The 26,315-nt window shown below is 41.7% G+C and overlaps 1 protein-coding gene across 3 annotated transcripts in view; it reads right to left on the bottom strand.

Annotated features, from left to right (window-relative positions):
* The window catches only part of itsn1 (intersectin 1 (SH3 domain protein)), a 62,024-nt gene that overhangs the window by 4,776 nt on the left and 30,933 nt on the right, over positions 1–26,315 (bottom strand). Inside the window, exons 19-38 of one of the 3 annotated variants that reach the window (XM_080449307.1) lie at positions 25,029–25,300; positions 22,491–22,870; positions 20,713–20,957; positions 19,948–20,101; positions 19,173–19,259; positions 18,915–19,072; positions 18,524–18,603; positions 18,197–18,369; positions 17,253–17,298; positions 15,909–16,030; positions 15,665–15,788; positions 14,888–15,082; positions 4,585–4,706; positions 3,404–3,510; positions 2,976–3,077; positions 2,544–2,625; positions 1,847–1,945; positions 1,357–1,440; positions 811–894; positions 451–582 (exon numbers count right to left, since the gene is read on the bottom strand). In XM_080449307.1, coding sequence (XP_080305433.1) covers positions 451–582; positions 811–894; positions 1,357–1,440; positions 1,847–1,945; positions 2,544–2,625; positions 2,976–3,077; positions 3,404–3,510; positions 4,585–4,706; positions 14,888–15,082; positions 15,665–15,788; positions 15,909–16,030; positions 17,253–17,298; positions 18,197–18,369; positions 18,524–18,603; positions 18,915–19,072; positions 19,173–19,259; positions 19,948–20,101; positions 20,713–20,957; positions 22,491–22,870; positions 25,029–25,300 — 2,848 coding nt within the window. Of the gene's footprint in view, positions 1–450; positions 583–810; positions 895–1,356; positions 1,441–1,846; positions 1,946–2,543; positions 2,626–2,975; positions 3,078–3,403; positions 3,511–4,584; positions 4,707–14,887; positions 15,083–15,664; positions 15,789–15,908; positions 16,031–17,252; positions 17,299–18,196; positions 18,370–18,523; positions 18,604–18,914; positions 19,073–19,172; positions 19,260–19,947; positions 20,123–20,712; positions 20,958–22,490; positions 22,871–25,028; positions 25,301–26,315 lie in introns of all 3 variants that reach the window. The other 2 variants (XM_080449306.1, XM_080449308.1) reach the window with 2 other exon arrangements.

Raw genomic sequence — 26,315 nt, 5'->3', positions numbered from 1 at the left:
AGAGAGAGAGAGAGAGAGAGAGAGAGAGAGAGAGAGAGAGATTGAGATGATATAGACATGTAATGGCCCTTGAGGTGGATTCATAAATAAAATATGTATGCTAAGCTATATCCTTGGATTTCATTTGAAGTCTTTTCACTTACATTAAGATGCTCATATCAGAATTTACTGTTTCTCTTGGCATTAAAATATGAGCCCCCCCAACATGCAGTAGCCATTGGCTTGCTCACAATAAAGCTGAAGCTCTGTCTCCCAGAGGAATCACATAATGTTTAACATGCACTCTTTGCATTAGATATCCATCTACAATGTCTGGTTTGATTCCTGGGCCTGGCAATGTGTCACTGAGCGAGACACTTAACACCTAACTGCTCCCCCACTGCGCTCAGGTCTGACCACTTGGGCAGCAATAAGTCTAAATAAAATACAAAAATCCATGATGACACCAACCTGTGTTAGAAGTAGGAAGTCGTTGAACAGAAAGCCGTAGAGCTCTTTGCTGCTCTTGGCTTTAAACAACTTCCCACTGTGGAGAAACTTCCTGGGACCCAGACAGTTGGTGACTGAGTTGAAGACCAATTGCTGTAGAGACAGACAAGGAGAGATGTTGGAAAACCCAGTCTACAAACGGTACACAAATTAAAGTCTACAAATTAAAGAGCAATCCAAATGATAGAAAACGCTGTAAGTAAGGAATCGTTGTGGGATTAAAGAATTCTTCAGTACATGCTGTGATTCTGGTCATCAGAAGTGCCACATGTTTGCGTTTTCAACAGGCATGTATTCAATCTGTGTGTGTGTGTGTATTACCTCCGACAGTCCCTCACACTGGACGTGAGCCTGAAGCCACTCCAGTCGATCCGAGTTCTCCTTCTCCCTGACACCCTCGTTGACCTTGAAACACACACGCACACAGTAACAATATATCATATCAGTAAAATTCAATAATATCAATATCAATGCATTCAGCTCTTTTCCAGACAATTGAGTAAAGGCCTCACTCTCTCATTACCTTACCCACAGAGGTGGGAATTGGAAAAACAACGGCGCTGATTTATGATATCGGTGATGACTTCAGGGCATTTGGGGATTTTAGTTTTCTACTAGCTTGATGGAATTCACAAAATAAATATGATTTCACAGGTAAAATGACAACATGGCATCCACCAAAAAACTGCGAACACAGTAACAGTTCCTTCAGAGACAGATATAGAGATGGGAACATTTAAGCCATCAGTACCATTCTCTTACTTACGTACTCACATTCTGTGTGTGTGTGTGTGTGTGTGTGTGTGTGTGTGTGTGTGTGTGTGTGTGTGTGTGTGTGTGTGCATGCATGTCCGTGCATGAGTGTACCTGTGAGCACAGCTCCTCAGCCTTCTCCAGAGCAGCCTTCAGGTGGCTGTGATCTGGATGAGGTTCTGGAGTGTTCTCTAAGATCTACAATCAATGAAAGACGAAAGCATGTCATTATGCAGATTATGATAGATCACTGTCTCTCAACCCGTGGCATGCGAGTTTATTGCAAGCGGGCCTCCAAATAATTGGCAAAACACTAAGACTTTGGTATGGGATGTTCTCTTTAAAACCTTGAAAAATGAGTTTTCAGTGTGATAAATAGGCACTTTTTAAAGTATATTAAATCCAAGCTGGAACACAATCGATTGATTGATCATTAAAATAAACACAGGCTCTGAAAATGCAGGCGGCCCACCCATTCATCTGACCACTTAACATTGTTTTGACACCGTACAAATTTACACAATTCTATTGAAGTTCCATGACATGAATGAAATAATAAACACACTTTACTGGGAGGGTGGTTGTTTATGTGGTATACACGTACGTTCTTGATGATGAGAGGATAGCGTGTGACTCTCTGCATGGGTTTGAGCAGGAAGCTGGAGAGAGGCATTCCTTTACACCTGGGATCCATGGCCAACCTCTGACAGATAAACAGAGAGACGCACACACATGTCATGACTAGGGTTTGGGATCCGGAACCAGATCCAACATTGAGGAGCCAGGAACCGTTTCCAGAACCGGTTTTATCACACTGTCAGGGCTGGTATGTGGACTTCACGTCTGCTGTACTATTACAATACCAGTGGTTCTCAAACGTTTTAATTTCAAGGACCACCATAATTCTGAGAGCGTACAAATGAAACCAAATGGACCCGTGAGGATCCATTTGGTTCCATTTGTACGCTCTCGGAGTTACAGACCTTTAAGGGTCCATTTGGAAGCCCCTCAAGTAACACAGAGGGTCCCTGTACCTCACTTTAAGAACCAGTGAGGTGTACAGTATATAGGAATCATTAAAGGGAACCGTTAAAAGGGAATCGTTAAGGAACCGGAATCGTTAAAATCCCAAAGGATCGCAACCCTCGTCATGACTCATCACGATCACTTCATTCTGAGGCTAACTCAAATGTTATGCTGCAAAACACGGACTTAAGAAAATGCCTTCCGATGTCCTCCAGCTCCAAGGCATATAATACATTGTGTTAGTGCATGTTTAGTGCATGCAATCTACAGTATACCTTGAGGAAATCTTTAAATTCAGGGTTGTCATCCGTTTTCTGCTGGATCAGTGTGGCTCCATTCAGCTGACATGAACAGAACCTGAACAGAAGACACTCAGTATTGATTATTACATCATGGAAGGCCTTTCCAGTCACTGAATAAAAAGGCCCAAATTGCGCTTTTTTTCTTCTGACTTCATACCTCAGCATTCTGAGTTTTGTTTCTTGCAATTGACTTCTCAGAAGCTACAGATACTGTATCTCAGAATTGTGTGTTTTTTAGGAACTGGAGAGAAACAAACCCTCAAATCTCGGCTGTATAAAGGGGTGATTGCGAGAAAAAAATCAAGGCCTTTTACTTTTTATTGAGTGGCTTCCATAGAAAAGCTAATAGTATAATAGTTAATGGGCAAAATTAAGGATAAATGAATACAATTATTGACAGATAACCTGATGTAGGGCTGCATGTGAGGCAACTGGTTGGTCAGGATGTCCCCAATCATCTTCACTGGCATCCGGTCACCTGACATCTTCTTCCTGACTCTCAAAGCCCTGCAGCAACGGTCATTTCAAATATTTTAGCAGTTTGACATTGTGAGGATGTATACTGTACGGGTTTATTTGCAAACCCAATTCAGCTGTTTAATTCTATAAGTGTACCTCATTTATATCTTATCATTGTGCATTAGGTTTGTATTTGTGCAACTCCAATTACAGTACTTGTTGAGTTGGATGCATAGTTTATTGCTCTGTGCATAAGGTGTGAATTTGGTCTGTGTATTTACAGTTCAAATTCAAACAGCCGTGTGTGTGTGTGTGTGTGTGTGTGTGTGTGTGTGTGTGTGTGTGTGTGTGTGTGTGTGTGTGTGTGTCTTTACTTGAGGAGTTTGATGTTGCACATGATGAGTTCCTTCCAGTTGACGAAAATCATCGCCACTTCTTTCTCTGTCACCAACTCGCACTCCAACAGAGGTTTCTGAAAGATCTACACACAAACACATGCAAAGACCTTAAAGCATGGCCTATGTGTATTTGTACCTGGCAGAACATTAGTTTCTGGGTGTACAGTACAAATTGACCCCAAAGAACATTTTTGTTGTGAAAGTGGGTGAATGTAGCAGAGTATCCATGCCTCCAACATCCTAGAACAAGGTTCCTCAACCCTTAGTAACGCAAGGCCCACCTGAGTATGTGTCAAGATGGTAAGGGCCCACATACCCAAATAAATGTAATATGTATATAAAACAAATAAAGGAGCATTATCTGCTTTTCAAAAGGCTTTGTATAAGCTCTCAGTCCTTTTTTCTCATGAGGGTTGTCCATATAGATTGAATTTAGGCTTTTTAATGAGTTTCCAGTGCATTGGGAAGTGGGACCATAGTGCACTTGCACAGTGCTGACCAGCACTGTGCAAATAAGTGTGACAGGCCTCCAAATCACTGTTGTGAATTTGTTAATAATGCTTATTGGCACATATTTGTGCTTGTTAAAAGCAACGTTTGATTATGCCACGCCAGTAATTTGCCTGCAAGATCAAAATGTGTAAAAAACTTTAATGTCTCAATGAAGAAATCTATCTATATATTTTAATTCAGCTATTTGGGCAGCACCTCCGTGGCCCACTGGAAGGTGCTCTGAGGCCCACCAGTTGAGAATGGCTGTCCTAGAAGACTATTATCTCATTTGACCAAGGGGGGATTCACCTTTGGATGAGCGGTAGATGCTTGATTTCCCATTTCGTACAGAGTAGCCTATAATGATACAGACTGACTGATACAGATGCGCATGTGTCTTAACAGTAATACAATAATAGGGAAAACTTCGGTGAAAATAGCAGATGTACTGGCTCACAACCCGTCGCAACGCAATGAGTTGTGAGATTGTAGATTTGCCATTCGTGTTGAAGAGATCGTAGAGGGAAAAAAGGAGGAGACCAAGTATAGACCCCTGGGGGATCCCAGTCAACAAAGTGGTTACGGTGCTATGCTTTTTTTCTCCATAAGTTTTATATCCCTGTCATCAGCACTGTTTGCTGGCTTACATTGATGATTGTAAATACCTCTGTGACCAGCTGCAAATCGTTTACATAGTTCTCTTCGGTAACGATGAGTTCATGCGTGTATCCCTGTCTCTTCCTCTCCATGGGACTCAGCATGTCCAACAGGTGGAGGTCAGCACACCCTGTAACACAACCATAGACCGGAGGGAGATTCAATGCAATATTCTGAGAAACTATGTCAGATCAAGTCAAAAGCAAAAAATATACAATCAAAAAAGGTATTTGGATGGTGTACACGAATATCATCGTCTTTCCTTTTTATAACCAGTGTCGACAACGGTTGGAAATGATTATTAAAGCAGTTTTGAAACTCATTCCTTGCCCCATTAAGAGTCAGGACACAGTAACTACAATAACTGACGGTCACATTAAATTACATCACTTCTTGGCTCCCAGTTGCATCTGCTTACCGGCGTCATGTAATTATTTAATAAGACAATTCTCTTTTCTGGATTTTTTTCCCAGTAAAACCCAATTATAATTTATTAAGACAATGGCAGTAATAACACAAATAGAGTTGTTTCTAGACTCAGAGCACTGTGACAGTGTGACATGAAGAGACAGACACCTTTTTTCCCCCTCCCAACCGGTGTCAACAATAGTCACATTCACAAAACCTGCTGTAATACATACCACACTAATACATACCTGACGTCAGTGACTGGGAAGGGGTTGTGACATTGCTGAATGTTAATGTGTGAACATAGCACAGCATGGCATGTACGGTCTTCATCAGGAATGTGTAGTTTATTACAGTACTGTATGTTATTCCAGCAATAATCTACTGTGTTAGTGTCATAAGAGCCTGAGACTGCACATACATCTGCATTATACTGTATATGACCCTTTGCCGAGGCCAGGAGTCATTAATCTATACATGCATTGAGTATGAATTAAGGGTGACAGATAAGAGTACAACTGGGTAGTAGAGGAGGGAAGACACAGGGACATTGCAGATGTGTGGTTGAAACACAATGGCTATTTGAAAAAGACATGATAATCCCAGTGTGTCAGAGCGATGCACGCACCCATGTATTGTGTGTGTGTGCGAGCAACAGCGATGGAAGAAGTACTCACATTCTTTACTTAAGTAAAAGTATGAATACCCTATTGTAGAAATAGTCTGTTGCAAGTACAAGTTCCTTATTCAAAATTTACTTGAGTAAAAGTACAAAAGTATTTGCAACAAAATATACTTAAAGTACCAAAAGTAAAAGAACTCATTATGCAGAAGGTCCCATTTCACAAGTTTTAAACTGTAACACTGGTGAGCAATGCATGATCCCCATGTATATGTGTGCCATATATGTGTCTGTGAGCGATGCACATGCTTTTGAGTAACGAGGCTGGCAGACTCCAGTCTGTCTCAGAGTGTTTAATCATTACGACCAATCAGATTTTCTCCATCAAAGTTTCCACCAATAAAAACTCCGGACATCTTTTTGTATCAAAGCTAGCGATTGTGGTCTAACATTCTGTACATTTCACCCATTCATTCAAGTAATCCGTTACGTTCCTTTGTCTATCCATCCGTCCACTCTATATTGGTCATTCATTCATTCATTTGTTCATTCACTCAAACACACATACACACACAGTCAGTCATTCACTCTTACACCAAGTGCAGTCTTGTTACATTTGGCTTGGCTGTTCATCCATCCATTCATTAGATTTGCAATTAATAACCATGTAAAGCATCAATTACCATAATCATTCATTAGTTTTGACTATAGATCATACATAATTGTTTTAACTGACCAGACCATAGCCATACCATAGACCATGCTTAGAGTCTATGAATGTATATTAAAAACGGTAAAATATGCTACATTAATGTCAATCTTCTAGCTCGCTTGCATCATAAAATCATTCTTCTGTATATATTACTGTAAAGGTTGGACAGCAATGCGACCCTTCCATTTGCATGAATATGCGTCCACAAATTAAAACTGTATTCAGATGAACAAAATAGCAGCAAATGGGAGCTACAACATAATATTTATCATAAACCCAAGTGGTGTCCAGTATGGCTGTGGTCTTGGTGGTTCCATGTTCTAATCTCAAGAACAGCAGTTAGCTGACTGGGAGTCGGCTAGACCAGCGGTTAGAAAACTCTTAGCCCAATACACCAACTTTACAAATATATTCTCTCATCTTAGGACATTAAAACGTGCAACTATCGGCACCCCCCTTTTTGTCTCTCGACTCAAGCCAAAGTTCAATAACCACTGGCCAATGTTTACTGCCCAATCAGAGAACTTCACCTTCAATACTGATACTCTGAGGAGCCAATGGGATTGAAGCAGGTTAATAATAGTTCTATTGCTTGTTGTATAAAAAGCTGCGTAGTTCATTATTCCATTCATTGTTTGTATTTTCAAAAGTAAACATTAAAATCACAATACTGTCGTCTGGAAAAAAAAGAAAAGAAAAAACAACAACAAAAAAATACCTAAAACAACAATGAAATACAAATCTGATATGGCAAACACTAATAATACTTAACTAGTCTGTTGCTATGGGAACAGATACAAGGGTGGGTCTGGAAAAGCTACACCGTGGGTGTAAATTACCATGGTAACTCATACCATATATTGCTAAGGATGGGTGCTTTGTCCATCTGTAACTGTACCAGTCTCTGTCAGTGCACACATTCATCTACTGGTCTTTGTGTGTCTTTGTCCAGCTATCCTGTCTGTCCATGATTTCTGTCCGTCTTTACTCTGGCTTATGGTCGGTAAAACAGGTCATTTAACCCATTAAAACCGGGAAAGCATCTGTGTCGGTTGCGATTTTTGCGTTGGCTACACATTGGCTGCCAAAGACGCATATCTGCGTTCTATTTAATTTCTCGCCTGGCTGCCAAAGACGCAGATCTGCGTTCAAATTTTTTTCTTGTTTTTAGACCCAAAGACCAAGGAGATATGATTTATCTAAGATTTAAACTCCTATCCACTTTCTTGTTAACTTAAAACTTAAAAAATCTGTATTTCGGCTCCTGAGAACTTTTTTTTTCAATGAAAAATCTCTGGCAGTCTACAGCAAAAAATCTGAAATAATTCTGGCAGGAAATGAGTTAAGAACATAACATGGCTACTACATCTGCTATTTTTGAACATTTTTTTTTAAAATATTGAAAGTGTGAGAACTATCGATTTAGAAGGCATTTGTAGATTTGGCCTCAGGTCTTCATGGGTTAAAGGAGGTGAGAAAAGTGCAGCTAATACGTGGGTCTTTTTTTATCGTTCAAAATACTACTGTGGGTTTATAAGGCATTGAATGGTTTTTAGGGCCAATATACACATGACCTTGTGCTGTGCTATATCATGAACCATCCAGACCTCAATCAAAACTACACATGGAGACGCAGCGTTCAGTTTTTAAGCACCAAATATCTGGAACAAACTCCCAGAAAACTGAAGGTCTGCTACAACTATTTTTTTTAGCTTTGATTTAAAAAGGACTGTTGGCCGCTGCCTTTTATTGAGATATTTTGTCTTAGCTTTGTTTTAATTTTACTTAATTTTATTATTAATGTCTTATTGATGTCTTAATGCTTCACATTTTATGCAAAGCACTTTGAATTGCCTTGTTGAAATGTGCAATACAAATAAACTTGCCGTGCGTGAATTAACGACAAGTAGCTCAACAAAAAGCTTGCATGTGAGCTTGTAGATCTGCTATTTTCATTATTTTAGAAACTGTAAAAACAACATTTTAAATATAAAAACCTTTGAAAAAAAGTAAATAGGGACGCCAGGGTTCATGTTGGCAAACCTTAGCATTAAACACTTACAAGGAGAGACAGAAAATGGCAACCGCAAAGCGAAAATTCAAGTAGTCAGACTGTGATAACACTTTGGCCGTAATAAGAGTCTACATATTTTTATCCCTAGATCTATACCATGTCAGTGTCTTGATGTTTTTATGTACTGATGATTATGAATTATGAATGTTGCAATTGTCTCACTGTCTTGTCCTTTCTTTGTTTTCTTTTTCATGAGTTCTAAACCATATACTGTAGATCAAAGTCTTTTGTTTACTTTCAAGCAAGAGCATAACAATTCACAAGTCACAGTTTGGCATGTACCTCGCTAATGGAGCATTTTGGTGCAATTACAGTATAAAGAACGGTAATGATAAAAATGATCATGCTGCTTTAATCATGGGCCCGGGTCACTATATTCAACTGACATATTGTGAATTTGGTCACGCCAGTCTAGTGTGGCTGGCTACGGACTGTGGAACAGGAGGACCCCCCCCCCCCCCTTACTTTTCTTAGGGGTATGTCTATTGTCTATGTCTTATGTTGTCTGTGGATTATTTATTTAAATCAATAAGAATTTTCTTTAAAAAGAGGGGAAAAAAGGAGAGAGCACAATGTGCTTAACAGAGACAGACAATTCTCTCTCTCTAGTCCATTCACAAGTGTTGCACCATAGATCTCTGGAAATGCACACACAGAAGTATGTACATTTCCAACTAGGTCCTGCATTGGATGTTGCTTTATTTGCTTCAGCGAAATGTTGCAATTGGTTGCAATTGTTGATTATATTATGTTCAACATATGTGTATTGCTCTTCACATTGCTTAGGGTGTAGATCAATATCGCGCCTTTACATCGACTTAGTAGTATAATATCGTATAATATCAAATCGCTTCACAGACAAGAAAATCACATTGCATCCGTTGTGAATGTACACTAAGTATTGGGAAAAAAATTGCTTTTGGAAAAATAAAAAAATAAACTCATTATATTGCCATGTATAATTTATAATTCAATAGCAGCATTATTAAATGAATACATTTTTAAGCAAAAAATTACCAAAAACGTCTAACATGTTCACTTGTGAGGGGTAACTGTTGGAAATCACCTCAACTGATGAATTTACAAAACAAGTGATTTAATGCAACTACAGCTGTGATCAGTCACTTCACAGCAGGTGTACACGCGACTAACTAAACGCAGCAGCATATTTATTTATGGCAAAAGCTGATGTGAGGAGGGATTCATTAATACTTATGGACATCCCATGGTGTAAAAAAATGTTCTTGTGCTCCATAGTTTACTAAATTCCAGCTTTTCTTTTTTCAAGATTGAGAATCATTTATGAATTTGCAAACATGCGAAAGACACTGGTTTAACTATCTGCCTTAGCTTCTAACATTTCATAATGATGAACACCCGGGCGGCCAGAATGACTGGGTGCAAATTAGCAAAAGTAGCACAAATATATATATATAATATATATATTATGTTGAGATGTTTCAGTTATTTTCAGCGGTGCATGGTCAGGAACTGTAAAAAGCTTACATAACAAGTTTTGTCAGTTTATAAAACGGCCAACTCACAGCGGTCAGCGGTACTTAGAATAATACGTTTGAGTAGAAACCAGATGAGTTGGGGATGAAGGCACATCGTTCTGCACCGGCTTTATAGTACCAAGTCTGTGTCTGTGAAACGTCATTGACCCGTCCTCGGCCTCTTTCACCCTGACCCCCAACACAGTGACAGCATCTCATCGTCATAGCAACAGACAAAACAATAAAACATGTAAACAAAAATAACAACAACGGAGCATAAAACGGTTCATTTAAAGTTAATACATAATCCCGAATAATTAACTACTATGGATAAAAAACATTGTGTGAAGAGATATGTGTGGTTGCGTGTACGTCTGGGTATGTGATCCCTTCACACTGTTAAAAGTCACGTGCATTTTCCAAACTCTGTACCATGTATATATTTTTTCATGTGTTTAGTGTCTGTGTGTGAGCGTGGCATTTGGTTAGCTGGTATGCTAAGCACTTGTAGCATTGGCTTTAAATATTTTCGTCCTGAGCCTCAGACTGAGTCACATTCCATATCGTTGCTGTCGGGCGGAAACCTCATATGTCCAAAACCATTTACTTTTCAGGAAATTCCAAAATAGCAAAAAAATAGCAGAACTACAAGCTCAAAGCGTGGCGCGATGCGGCGCGTTTTGAGCTTGTAGTTCTGTTATTTTGGCGTGACAATGTAGTATGAAGAAGTAGGGCATTAATTTACAAAAAAAAACTAAAACAAACATAGAAAGGTAAAACATAATGCTATACATTTGTACGTGTATATACGTGTATGTAACTGTAAAATAAAGTTGTAAAAAAAAAAAAAAAAAAAAATTAAAACATGGAGATACAAGGTTTCTGACTGACAGCAACGATAGACCTGCTCCCTTCATTGTCACGGCAGCACCAGTGCTCTGCAGGGAAACATCGAAGGGAACAGCACTCTGGACTGAAACTCAGCCCGTATAGCTGCTGCGGGACACATCTCAATACTGCCTTACTTCCTCTCCTCTCTCCTTGACGTTTCCCCTCTCCTCCTCGTCTCCCCTAGAGCTCCGCTCCCGTCTCCTCCACAGCCATTTTGTGAAGGCAGAGGACAGGAGAGTAGGGAGGTGAAGAAACGGATAGAGATATATGAGGAGCGAGGACAGGACAAGAGAAGAATAGAATGGAGTAGAGCAGAGCAGTCTTTGGCATTGAGATTTGCCCTCCAGCAGATTGTGAGGGGAGGCACAGAGGAGAGAGTGGAGGAGGGAATAAAAAAAAAGACTTCAACATTGAGACTTGTCCTCCAGCAGATAGTGGGTCTTTCTGTGAAGCTGTGGGAGGGGGGGTAAGGGGTTAGTGAGGGGATGAGATGGAGCCAGCGTCTTTGACTGACATGGTGAATGAAGCTGCTGAACCAATGGGAGCGGGGGTTAGAGAGAGAGGGGGTGGGGGGTGGGGCTAAGCTACTGATTCTATGACAGGATCTCCCAGAAAGCCACAAAATGACCCACTATCCACTTTTACCACGCTAGGATAGGGCTGGCTGTGTGCGTGTGTGTGTGTGTGTGTGTGTGTGTGTGTTTGCAATGTTAGAGAGAGTTTGTGTATCAACGTGTGTCTGTAGGTATACAGTCAATGTGTTTCCAGTCAAGCAACTGCATGTTAAATCAGTCCAATCTGTGAGAAAGGAGGACAATTAGTCCCTTCTCCTCTTTTGCTCTGCGTCAATCTCCTCCACTCCTCTGCACCCTGCTTTTCCTTCCTCATCTAAAATGTGGAAGGAGCTGACCTTCCAAATTGTTCAAACAGTGATAGACGATGAGAGGGAGGGGAGAGAGGAGGAAACACGAGACGGGAAATAAAGAGGAGAGAGGCCAGGAGAGGAGAAGAGAGGCCAGGGGTAGAGAGGAGAAGAGGAGAGAGGAGGATGATGAGAGGAGCAGTGACTCTATTGCTCTCCCTCCTGTTGCAGGTTTGGAGCCAGAGCCTTAAATAAACACGAGTTTGGCCATGTCCAGTCTAAGCCATGCATAGACAGAGTTTGGCCAACATTGGGCTTTTAACATTACAGTCTGTCTGTCTCTCTGGCTTCTATTGGTGGAGAGTCGCCATTTCCTGGTCATGTGACCTCTTGCTGCTGTCCCATTGGTTGAGTGGCCTAGTGGGCGTGGCCTAGTGGGTCTCTTTGAGGGCTTTGAGGAGAGGGGGGTTCTGGGTAATGATATGATCCTAGAGAGAGGACGACAACAACAACATCAACAAAAACAACTAAACAAAACAACAACAACAACAAATTGGGTGCTAGGTGGGCGGAGCGTGCAGCAAGGCAGGAAGTGTGGAGGTGTGGTCTACTCTAGCATAGAACTAGAGGGTCTAGAGAGGACAACAAGTTGCTGTCAGGTTGACTTTCACTGGACACAGCTTCTGTTTGTAGCCCCAGAATGTCCCACGTAAAGCAAAAATTACACTTTGCCAGAGGTTTGGGTTGTGTAGTTACCTTCCCATGATGCGACTCCAAATATCGGTGAGATATCTTCAGTACTTACTCCAGACAACCAAAATAACCTCCCAATTGACTTACATTGCAAGGTGAAACAGGTCTCAAAGTCAATCTTTTAGTGCATAAACGAAGTGGATTCTGACGATGTATAACATTACATGAGGGGGGCTAGCAAGATTGTGGGGGTACAATTTAGCTGTCTGAGTCATATATATGACCAGCAGGTGCTTAAGAAAGCATCTTCTATTAGGGCAGACAGCTCTCACCCCCTAAATCCTGAATATGAATTCTTGCCTTCCGGCCAAAGGTTAAAGACCCCTGCAGCTAAAAACAATAGGTACAAATTCTCCCATTGTACCTACTTCCTTCGTGCCATCAATAATAGCAGCAGGAGGAGGTAGCTATGAGTAGCTATTATTATCTGGATCTTGTGATTATGTCTATGTCTATGTGGGTCTTGTGTATGTATGTTTACTGTGTTTGGAGTTTCTTACTATCTGCTGTAACATAAATTGCCCAGTTTGGGACATAATAAACTTGAACTTGATTACAAAACCAGACTCCGCATTTTTATTATTACTTTTTAAATAAAGATGTTAACTTCTTGTTGATTTTACTATATGAAGATCCAGACCCAGATCCGGTCCGGATTTTTCCTAATCAAATAGTAAAATAAACAGTTGTCGGGCTTTGCAATATTGTACACAATATTGAGCACAGAAGTCTGACATCACTGCCGCTAGAGGGTGCCTTCCCCCTGGGTCACTATTATTTTTTGTATTGGAATTCACACAAATCTTAGATTGCGTCATATAAGAACTGCGTTCCAAAAATAAACAAATCACCCTGGAAATTTTACTCACATGGATATGAAGCATCAACTGATAGTGAAAAAGTACTAATTTATCCAAAGAGTAAGAACTTTTTTTTTTCTCCAAACACAGACGTTGTCTATCATAAACGACACAGTCACATACCTGACAAAATCACAGGGGTGATTTGTTTATTTTTGTCACATAGTTCTTATATGACGCGATGTAAGATTTGTCTATGGGAATTCCAATACAAAACATAACTGGTGACCCAGGGGTAGTGGGAGTGACATCAGGATAAGAGTGACTTTGACCAGTCTCACCCAGCAATGAAAGTCAACAATTAACAATAGGGAATAGGGGTTATGAATTATCGAAGATATCTTACCAATATTTGGAGTTACATCATGGCAAGGTCACCTTCACAACCAAACCTCTACCAAAGTGTAATTATGTGATAATTGACAATTTAATCAAAACCCATTTAAATATCTTCTCATGATATGATATGACATATTGATTTGTATGCTTAATTTATACTCCGTAGTATGATTATGTCATGCCAGAAATAGCCGATCTACAAGCTCGGCGAGGTGAGCTCATTTGGGCATGTGACACCACCGTAGGACAAAATAGAAATCAGGCTTTACACAGCCATCTGTCCTCGCTGACAATTCACTCACTGTCAAGAAATGTCAAAAGGCAACTTGGCCAATTTGTAACCAGACTCGTATCATTGTATAGTGAGGAGGATGTACTGTATCAAAGTCAGACATTACACTTCCCAATGAATTGTGTCTCTTGAGAGCCCACCCTCTCTAGCTTCTGGCAAAATGCCTCCAGCCTTAATGAAGTGTGGTTCTTTACATAAGCTGCCAGTGTTTTGTCAGTGCCTAGAGAGTGAGTTCTCAAGATCACTGAACACACTGATTAGTTTTATGTCAGAACTTCACAGTAATCCTCCTTACAATACAACGACCGGATCAGGGTAAAAGAAAGCAACGTTCCCTTATAACTTTGGAGACAAACGGCTAGCATCGGACCCAAAAATAAATGCCAGATGTTTTGGTCTGATGCCGATCCCGATCATGGAGAGTCCTAGCCCACAGATTACCGATGTTTTGACTCATACTGTGTATTAAAAAACCCATTACATTTCTAATCAATTTGAAAAACTTCAATAAGAAAGTCTCTGTACAGCATCAACAGTAAAACTGTCCAATAGAGTCCACTCTAGAAACTCTAGTCTATGGTGGATCATGCTGAAAGGAACACATGCAGGGAGAGTGGGGCGCACACGCACACATACATACATACATACATTCACACACATTCGCACACACACACACAAAAAACATTTGCATGTACATACACAACACACATGCACGCACACAACACACCACGCAGATGTGGCATGTGATCGGGAGGGTGTCAAAGAGGCCCGTAGGGGTGTTAGGGTGAAGGTTGTTAGGTCAAAACAACCAAAGGGCAAAGGTTAGGAGAGGGACAGCATCTCCACACCTGGCTCTGGGGAGCGTGTGTGCGTGTTTGTATGAGACAGTGCTGGTGCTGGTGTGTGCTCCTGATGCATGTGTGTGTGTCATGACGTGTTTTAACATCCATGTATTGAGTGACGTGCTGGGGCTGGATGGTGTCTTATGTGCGCGGTACTCACACTGCGTGCTCGGGTCAGTATCCGTGGTCAATTTGACGTAGTTGCTAGGGAACAGCCCCTCGCGTCCGTTGAGCTCTCCTTTCCACCAATCACAGTCGTCCTTACTGAGCACCGTGATCACCTGACCCTTCAGGAAGGCCAGCTCGTCGTCGTTCTGTGCCACGTAGTCGTACATGCCGATCACCTGACACAGCGCTACAATGATAAATGTAGAGAGTTACACAGTATAAGCTGACCCGTAAGGATCCATGCGTTCCATTTGTACAACTCTAAGATAAATTAATACTTTTATAGTGTATGTGCTTTAGAGCTGGTCAATAAGAATCAAAACTGCTATATTCATAGGTCAGACATCAGTAAATTCCCTGAATCAAACAACTCAGCAGTAAACCTAGATACTGAAATTAGGCTTCTGAATAGCACAGGTTAAAGAGAAAGCAATGGAGAGATGTTGTTTTTGCTGAGTCATTGTCCTTGACACGGTTGAGGGATACAGTGGAAATATACATCTCAATATTGATTTTTCTTTCCCCCCCATAGAATTTGATATTTGCCCAATGCCCAGGCCAAGTGGCTGTGGCAGCATGTGGTTCAGGAGGTAGAGCGGCCGTCTAAGAACCGTAAGGTCTCCGGTTTGATCACCGGCTCCTCCGGCTGTAATGTCTCTGAGTAAAACACTTATCCCCCAACTGCTCCCCATTTGCTGGGCTGGGTCATTAAAGTAATTTTTAAATTGTTTTTAACTAAAAGTGAGTAAGGAGTATCTGGTGTGTATACCTGTGTTAGGAGGGGCCAGTTTAGGCGGAGTGGGCTCAGTGGGTGTGGTCTTGCTGGTGCTGGGGCTCAGCAGTTTGACATAATTGGCAGGAAACCAGCCTATCTGACGCTTTTTCCCTCGGGCCTGTGTTAATCACAATACGACAGTGAGTCAAGTTATGGTCAATACTACATGACTTATTCATACAAATTTCACGTTCAGTCATATTCATGCATCAATCATCAAGTATGTATGCAAGTTTACCTGGAGTTCCCCTTCCCACCAACCCCCAGGGTTTTTTTTCCTGATGAGAATGAGCTGTCCTGGAGCCAATGTCAGCTGCTCTGCTCCTGTAGCGCTATAGGGGGCGATCACCTGGGCTATCTCTGGTTGAGAGAGACAGAACCAATGAGAGGTTGAGAGGTTGGTCATCATCATACTGGTATTGCAAAGTAGCGCAGTAAATGTTAGTAGCCTTTGTTTGGTAGTGCTATGTATTGCTTGCCTATGGGCTGTCTGGTAATCTTGCTGTCTTTCCTTGGTAATTCGCCTCAAAAGCGATGCAGTTCCAAACAGGATTCGTGTGCCGTTTTCTGGCCATTCTGAACAAAAGTCAAGCGAAATCGTGCGAGAAATAGATTGAAAGAGGAAACGCAATATTAACTGACTTTTGTCCAGAACTCTGTCTCAAATTTCTCGGCATACTTATCTTCAGCAAGGTGACCCCGTGACAAGACTCAAACTATTTTCAAGTGGAGCGAACGAAATGAGGCAGGGTTCGTGGGCGTTGTGTGTGTTGCTGTCGGAGCCAGACTTCTCCAAATAAGTGTCATAAGCCAAATTCCAATGCCTTAATTTCTGCTCACATCGCACTCCGTCCTCCGTCCTCCAGTGTGACCCGGATATCATTAGCGTCCCAAATGTTACTTTGCTTTTGGACGAGCTGAGAGTCAGTAGAGAGGAGACTTCCCAAGCCGCTCGTAGCGACAAGCAGCGAGTGTACAATACATCAAGTGTTAACATCAGCCTGTTTCTTGTCAACCCGTCTGAAGTGTTGACTGGCTATCCGTTTTGTTATTGGACGGACCGTGAAAGTGTCCAACTTGATTAAACTGGAAGAGATACTGAAGTGCATTTAGATGCAGTGCACGAGTGTGGAAGTTGGAGTATTGGAATTTGGCTATTGGAGAACACACCGCAAACACAAATAAAACTTCCAGTTGTACACGTCAAATTAAAACCCACACTGACACAATTTAATAAGTGAAGTTAATTCAAAGTACTGGTGATATTTATCACTGACAGTAATGTAAATGTAATGCTTATGTTTGCCAGAGGTTTATGATTCTCACTTTTGTCACATTGTCCGCCGACATTTCAGGATGCTAAGGAGTCACCTGACTAATATTCTTGTCTCCGATTGGTAGATGACAAACCATTGCCAGCTAGGATTACTTTCTGATCAAGACTGAGTAGATATCAAAACCATATATCGTTTTGAGCAGAAAAATCAAACAACTTTAGAGACCTTTAGAGTTGGAAAAAGAGTTTGTTTGTGTGGTGGTAGTTAACTGTAGTTAATCATGCCAAGCGCGACTGACGACATACCTGGTTTCTTCCCCAGACTGCCAGTCTTCCCTGCTGGTCCCAAACACTAGAGAGAGAGAGGCATAAAATGAGAAAGGTTGTGTACAAATCTTGTAGAATGTGACCAAAACAACAAGTTGTTAGCTGTACTAAACAAATGCCGCATTCCAAATCATTAGCAATAACTGCCAGGCCATATTGCCATTATATTGACAGATTGAATACTTTATTAGATTGGTACAGACACACATTTGGGCTAAAAGGATAACACAAAATAGTCCTGGGGAAATATCACAGCTAAGGGGAATTGTTCCCACAACCCCCTTAGCTGGAAAAAACCCTTAGCTGTGATATAATGACAATATATATACCATGGCCTGCCGTAAGTTATTGCTTTATTCACAGTTACCAAATATGGACACTAGTCTGTGATTCAAGGAAGACTTGCAAGGCTATATTAGAGACTGTCTGCCAAAACTTGAAAATGCAGTGTCAATACTTAGAGCTTAAAACATACAAAATTTGCATTTGCATACCCACAATGTGGGGTTTTGGTAGAAGAGAGATATAAACCAGGGTTTATGTCCCAACATAAAATCTAACTCTAAATTCTACCCCTATCCGGGTCTATTTGGTCACTCTGAGTTAAGTTAACATTGATTTTACAATATAAATTTGGGTCCCAGAGATAGAAATGCCATTAAATGGAGGTCCGTAGCCTAATGCATGTCAAACTGGGGGTCCTTGAAATTCAAATGGTTGAGAATCACCGCTGAGCTGTAAAAATCTTCTCTTATGGGGGTCCTTAGCATATCTTTTCAAATGGGGGTCCGCAGGCTAATAAGTGTCAATTTGGGGGTCCTTGACATGAAAAAGGTTGAGAACCACTGCTGTACCTAATCTCTTCTGCTTCAACTCTGGCTGAACTGTACAAGCCCGTCCTGCTCCTAGATGTGTCCTCTCACCTCAGACGCAGAGTCTCGTGGTTTGACGTAATTCGACGGGAAGACGCCGGTCTTGCCCCCGACCACGCCCGTCCACCAGTCCCCTTCCTTCCTGGTCACCATGACGACGTCCCCCTGTTGGAAGCTGAGGTCTCCCTGCTCGCTGCTCTCGTAGGTGTACATGGCTAAGTATTCTGTGCAGACACACAGGGAAGTCAATTACATTCACCTACTGTGTGTGTGTGTGTGTGTGTGTGTGTGTGTGTGTGTGTGTGTGTGTGTGTGTGTGTGTGTGTGTGTGTGTGTGTGTGTGTGTGTGTACAGTATGCACATGTGTGTGGGTGTCACCTTCTCCAGACTCAGAGGGTTTGGTGGGGGAGGGTGAAGGGCGTTTCCCGCTGGGAGGGCTTTCTGAAGCTCCAGACTCACTGGCAAGACAAAAAAAAGTCAATTAAAAATAATTTCTTAATTTGGATATTAGTGTTTTATCCAAGTTCTTTCCATAAATCAAAGAGAGAATTTTTTAATAGAGTTGATATACAGATTAACAAGCGCATCATGCGTGATAAGCTGCTACACTCAAATGTAATGTCAGACCTAAAATTCTAACTAAGGTATTCTAACTGCATGGTTGCAGCACAAAAAAAAGAGTTGTATTAATTAGGAGTAAATCTTATCGACTACTACTAGACAACACTTTAAATGGTCAATGAAGTCCTGCGCTGCTGTTTGAGCTCACCTGGTGTTCTTGCTACGTGGCGTGGGGGTGGTGGTGGTGGGGGGGACAGTACTTGAGGCAGAGATGAGCTTCACGTAGCTCTTAGGGAACCAGCCTCTCTGTCCAGTCTGAAGTTCACCTAGCCACCACATATCCTGCTGTTCCAGCACGGTAATTATCTACAAGAACAATAATGCGTTGTTATCATCTGGTATATTCGCCCGCATACACAGAGAGACGGGTAAACCCACAGATCAATTCATGTACGGTACAGCATACCTCATTCTTGTTGAAGTTGAGGTGGTTGTCCTTCTTGGCTCTCCAGGGATACAAAGCCTGAGCCTGAAGACCTTCTACCTTCTCTCCCTGAGAGAGAGAGAGAGGCGGAGAGAGAGCGACAGACAGAGGGGAAGATAAAGATACACAGAGAAAGAAAGAGTGAAAATAGAGAATGTACAAATAAAGCAAAATGCTTTCTGCGCATGTTATGAATTTGGAACTTAAGCTTCTTTATTCTCACATTTCTGTCATTAAATGCATAATTATCATTATTTCACCTACTGTATGTCAGTTTGGGCTTTGATTAGGCAATGAAAAGTTGTTCTTTTCGATGTCTAATGCACGTTAAACTAAAGTTTGACTTTAGTTTCAGTTTCAGACTTAAGTTTCAGTCAAAGTCAAAGTTTCAGTCTATTTGATGCAGGACCCATTTTTGGACCACGCAACCATTATTATGGGTTGTGAGTCCATACATTTTCTAACCTTTTCAAAAGTACTGAAATTAGCAGATCCACAAGCTAGACGCTATGCAACGCATTGTGAGCTTGTAGATCTGGCATTTTCACTATTTCTGAAATAGGACAATTATAATGTACTTTATTTTTAAGTTTGTAAATTATTTTATTTGGGGTCTCGAGCTAAAAGGTTTGGGAACTCCTGATTTAAGGAACCTCAGGTATTACAGTCGTTTTTGAATTCTAAGAGACAGCTACTGTGTGTGTGTGTGTGTGTGTGTGTGTGTGTGTGTGTGTGTGTGTGTGTGTGTGTGTGTTACCTGTCCTAGTACAGGAGAAGGAGAGGAGCCTGTTGTCATAGTAGCGGGTGTGAAGGCAGACCGTTGCCGTAGCTGCGCTGAGGGAACACTGAGCGAAGGGTTCTGAGTGGTAGAAGAGGTCGGCCAGGCGTCCCACCCCTCACTCTCCGATTGGCTAGCCGTAGAAGAGGGCCAACTGGATACATAAATTTATGCACACGCCACACAACCGAAACTTTATGATATTTTTGCACATTTTTCCATCAGGTACCATGGGTACATGGCATAAGGAAAAGAAAAAACGTATAATATTACACCGCATAATATACAAATCTTATCATTAAAATCTACTATAACCTCTACATTAGGGGTCTTCAATGTGTTTCAAGCCAAGGACCCCTTAGCTGAGAGGGAGATGAAGCAGGGACCCCCTAATACATATCGTATAAAGCTGTGTTGACTTGTTTGACAACACTATCATTGTGCGATAAACCCCCCCCCCCCCCCCCCGCCCCCACAAAAAAAAAACATCTTTGCTGAAAATAGCCAATCTACAAGTTCACAACGCCTTGCAATGCGAGGCGTTGTGAGCTTGCAGATCTACCATTTTCGGCTTATGTTCCCCTCAGAATAGGGATGCTAGGTTTCAAGTGGTTAATGTAAAAAAGAATCCCATCACACAAAGATTTGGCAGCCCCCTCTGTAGTAACTCTGAGGACCCCCTAGGGGGTCCCAGACCCCCTGTTGAAGACCCCTGGTCTACATGATTAGAAAAACGTTACTCACGTGGTGCTGAAGTCTGCCCAGTTGCTATTGGCTGAGGAGGTAGTGGAAGGGTGCCCAGGGGCTGGGGGAGGCGTCGACATTGGCTGTTGCTGGGCTGGGGTGGGCGTGTCTGTGGCAGAGTTGCGCAGGCTGATTGGTGCTTCACTGTCGGGGATCCGCTCTGCATAATTGGCTGGAAACCAGCCGGTTCTCCCTCTCAACTCTCCTCCCAGCCAACCGGGTTCTCCCGTTTGAGATTCGTCCACCTATCAGGACAGAGCACCAGGTTTAACACATACCCATGTCGTAGAATTCTGTATCTAATTGGTTAATTGCTGAGATATGCTCTAACAAACAAAAATATATTCAGCTTTCTTAAACTGGCAACTCCATGGTGGGAAAGCATGACGATATAACAAACACAACAAAGATGACAGGAAACAGGAAGCCCATCTTGGAAGTAGGGCTGGGCAAAAAAAAAAAACTACTATGAACTATGTTCGAAAGCAAAATATCCCTTTAATCTTCGAGAAATCAAGAAGCAAAATTAGGGAAAATAGCAGATCTAAAAGCACACGTGTCGCATATTTTCACTTTCAAAAAATCGCCCAGCCCTACTTAGAAGAGTAGTCCTAACAGCAGGACAACACATTATGTCAGACAGCTGTCTGAATAATTTGTCATCCCAATCTGACCAAAATGTTACTACCAAACCCAGACGGATAAGATATATTTAACTAATAACTGAGCAGTCATCATGAGTCAAAATAATTCAAGGCTTCGGCACACAGTTTGTCTATTTCCAAGTTCCAAATCATTCCAATCAAAAATGTGACCCTTCCTCAGGTCATACCAAACATCTGCACTCTGTCAATGATCACTTAACTGAATGACTATAACAGTAATATAGTAATACTAATACAGTAATAAGTCCAGCACAAGCTTGTATTTTAGAAAAATATCTAGTTAATCATGTCACTATACTATTACTATTATTATTATTATACTTTTATTTATTCAATGGTCAGTCAGTCCGCAATGTCCTGCTTCACGCTCATTTAAACATAAACAATGAAACGTATTGCAAAAACATAAACAAGAATAGCATAACACCAATCAAATGTGACATGCAGCCACTGGCAGAGAGCCATGGATATGGCATGAGATGAACCAATGACAGTGGGGACTGAGATGAGTGTGGCGTGTTGAATGGTGGAGGCAGCACAGTGGGCGGTGCTAGAACTTACCCACTCGCCCTTTACCTTCAGTTAGGACGGCAGAGGAGAGAGGAGACAGTTAATAGACACACACACACACACACACACACACACACACACACACACACACACACACACACACACACACACACACACACACACACACACACACACACACACACACACACACACACACACACACACACACACACGTACGTACACACACACACACCATATATACAGAGGACATACCACTGAAACAGATATATGCACGTGCACACACAGAGACATGTAACTAGACACATACCTACAGACACCCAAACATGAAACCAGAAAATGTCCATTTGTATTGTATGTATTGTATGTTATGTACTATGTAATGTATGTATGTATGCATGTATGTATGCATGCATGAATGCATCTACAGTATGTGTGCAGGTAGTGTCTGACTGCCACACAACTGGCAGGTAAAAAAATTCTCCTTGTATTCAAGCCATCATGGGGTGAGTAAATTATGGAGGGAAAAAATTTTTTTGGTGGTTAAGTACCCCTTCAAGAAGGATATAGTGTGACATTACGTACCATGACTATATCTCCGGGGGCGATACTGATCTCGTCGTGGCTGCGAGCGTCAAAGGGATACAGAGATCTGTAATAGACCACCTTGATTTGTGGCTGCTGGTCAAAGTTACAGACTGGTGTCTTCTGGTCAAACATATTGACTGGGGTCTTCTGCTCAAACATACTGACTGGGGTCTTCTGTTCAAACATATTGACTGGGGGCTTCTGCTCGAACATATTGACTGGGGGCTTCTGCTCGAACATATTGACTGGGGGCTTCTGCTCGAACATATTGACTGGGGTCTTCTGCTCGAACATATTGACTGGGGTCTTCTGCTCAAACATACTGACTGGGGTATTCTGTTCAAAGAGACTGGACACCGGTGCCTTCTCCCCAGTTCCTGATCGAGAAACACAGAGAAAAGACAGGGGATTATGAAAACTTCAAAATGATTTAATGTAAGCGCTTACACTCCCAGTAAAACCACAGCACAGCCTGTTGTTTTCTCAGTAATAGGCCTAACTACCAAACAATCACCTGTAAAAAATAAAGATGACCAGGGACGTGCACAGATAGACTCTAGGTGGTGCTAGAGCACCTGCCCTTTGCCCTCTTGACCAATAGAATTTTTTTTAATAGTTTACAGTATGTAGCCCATGGTGACATCGATCAATTCTGGATTAAAAGCTTCTAACAATTCCCCATTTAAATTTTCTTCTATAAATCTCACACTACTAGGGCAGCCGGCGGTTCCGCGTGCCGCGCAAGGTTCCATTTTTTTTTACTTGAGCACCTGCCCCTTAAAATGTCTGTGCACGCCACTGAAGAGGACTTTACTGTCCTTGTAGTAAATTGCAATGAAAAAAAAAAAAAAAAAAAATTCTTTGAAGTAGCTGAGTGGGTAAAGAGTAGCCTGGTAAACCCTCCCACCGGAAATCTCATTTCCATTTGATTTCAGGAGTGAGTCTGGCCTGATCCGCCTTTCTGCAATATTGGCTGTGCTGGAGTTGGGCGGGAGTAATATCGTTGACTGACAACCCCTTCAGCCAATGATAATTTTTCCCCTTCAGCCAATCAGCAGTTCACCAGTCTTAATGTGACGCAACGGGACTTTTGAGACAGCCATGCCCAAAATGGGTTGCCTTATTCGGATACATGGGTGTCACTGCCCGCCCCTACCGGTTCTCTAAATTTTTAAATAGGCTTTGTCATGATTAATTGACCACATATATGAAGTTAAACAACTAAATTCTATCCAAACGATATCTTATAAGTAAATTCCGTGCCTCAAAATAGAAGTTGGAGAGCTTTTTGAAGAAAATTGCGGAGAATATAGCGGACAAGAAAAAGATGGCTGCCGTTCGTGTTTTGGGCTCACTCGAACTCGCCACCTGATTGGCCAACGTAAGCTGTCAATCACAGAACAATGAGCGACGACGCTGATAGGCTCGTCCGTTTGGCGTACACAGCCAATATTGCAGAAAGGCGGATCAGGCCAGACTCACTCCAGGAATCAAATAGAAATGAGATTTCCGGAGGGAGGGTTTACCAGGCTAGGTAAAGAGGCCACCTGGGATCCAATGTCGTTTAAAACACAAAAAGTAACTCCCAAAAACACCTTTTTAACACATTAGGCAAAGTTTCTATTACGTAAAATTGGGATTTTCACATTAAATATATACCGGTAAGAGCAAAATTGAAAAGTCTGAAGGTTGACTTAAAATGCTGTCACTCGCATTTTCAAGCCACAGGAATGCCGATTCCCATTTTGATAACCTCGCTTCTGTCGGTGCATAGTAATGTTTTACACTGCACACTTGTAAAATGTGTCTAATGCAATGTAAAATGGCTGACTGACTGAGGTCAACAGCCTACATTTCATCCACTAACTGTAGCACCGCAACAATTGATTTTAGCAGGCTCTAGTTGAAGCACGCAATGAGTGCTTGAGAGTATGGCAGCTGGCTGCCACAGAACATACTAGCAGCCTCACATTTTATTGCAGAATTCCAACTACGCCTCGCCAGGTCGAATATATGAAATAACAGAGGGAGATTATTATCATTTAGTTTTTTATGGGGGGCTTTTTCTGCCTTTATTGATAGTCACTGAGAGAGAGAAAAGAAACTGGGAGAGAGAAGGGGAGTGACCCAGACCCCGGAAACTATGTGGAATGGGCCCTAACCATTCAGCTATTGGGTCACGCCACCCAGGGAGATTTCCAAAAGAGCTTCCTCAACAACCTAATAAATTATCAAGTTTGTGTTATTGTGTAATCTCAGTCCGTTTGATTTATTTGTATATTTTCCAAATGCTGTAAATTAAAATGTCCCTGCAGACAAAGACACTGATCTAAGCTATGTGATGCAGCTGAAAATCTAACATTTACTTTATGGGTACGGTCAAAGAGCCAGAGTACACTAATACAGGCCAAAATATAAGAGGGATTTAAATGATGACCATGCTTTTGATGCAAAAGAAATAAACAACAATAAATACCTAAATAAAATCATATCCCCTGTATATAATTGACTTTAAAACCGACAAGAGATTAATACCTGTCGAGGCCCAAGGGTCAGGCTGCTGGCTAAACAGCTTGTTCAGTTTTTCATGCATGTCCTTCTTGCCTCTCCCCTCTTCCTCCTCCTCTTCTCCTCCTCTCTTCCTGCCCTCTTCCTCCTCCTCCATCGCCCTCCTCTTTCTCTCCTCCTCCTCCTGCGTCACTCTGTTCAGCCAGGCCTGGGGGGCGGAGTTGGAGACGGGGCTGGGCGGATTGGGGGCGGAGCTCGCCACTTCATCTCTCCAAGCCACGCTCTCCTCTGACGACAACCTGTGACGGACGCACACAGACACAAAGGGTCGCATTATTATTATTCATTTGACTAAAATGTTTTCATCACTTTCACTTTTTTCTTAACACAACAAGTTTTTGCAAATACACCCGTCGAGTGCCATAAACGTAGATCTACATTTTTGCAAATACACCCATCGAGTGCCATAAATGTAGATCTAGATTATTATTTTTTTTAGAGGGCGCTCTAACGCAATTTAGGAATGATCCTAGGACACTGTAAAAAGATATGGACAGATGTGACGTCATCCCAAAAAACGCGACGTCCATCCGCCCCAATGATAGGATCTTGAGAAAAACACTTGTATTTTTTTTGTGGTGAAAACCAGCCATTTTCCACGGGCGATCGCTCTAAAATGGCGGATTGCGGTAGAAATATTATTGTTCCAGTCGATAGACGCACCCCTACCCCATCGCCCGGACATCTTTTGTTTACATCCGGGTTCTCGTTGTGGCTTCTGCAGCTGTCTAAATATCGCCAAGACACGGTAAAAACGCTGGCACTCTGAGGATGATAGTACCTGGCACTCAATGTGTTAAAACCTTTCCTCCTCAAATGGAGCGCAAAACTTTTGCAATATTAATGTAGTAGCAAAACTTTTTTTATGTGACACTCCATAATTCACACATACAGCATGGATACATGGGGACTGACTGAAGACAATAACTTTGCCTTATTGTCTTCTCATAGGTGTAAACAATTACACAACATTTTGTCTTGCATTTCTTTTGGATCTCTTTCATTGTAGCAAAAGACATAATTCTTTTAGATAGTTATCTTTACATTTTTCTTTCATTCACTGTATAAACATGGCAAAATTGGCATGGCAAAGTTGTAGTTGTGTCTATAGAAACCCCTTGAAAATGAGATGTTACGTCTCAAGAGCCTATCCTTTCAATGAATTCTGACAAAATCAAGCCATGAATCACTTGTGAGGAAAATCTTTGACTTCAGTGCGAGTCTTTTGATTGGTTTCCACTCTCAAGAAAATTC

The sequence above is a fragment of the Gymnoscopelus braueri genome (genome assembly GCF_963280865.1).
Source record: "Gymnoscopelus braueri genome assembly, chromosome: 14".
NCBI lineage: Eukaryota > Metazoa > Chordata > Actinopteri > Myctophiformes > Myctophidae > Gymnoscopelus > Gymnoscopelus braueri.
This window is presented reverse-complemented; position numbering and strand designations above follow the sequence as displayed.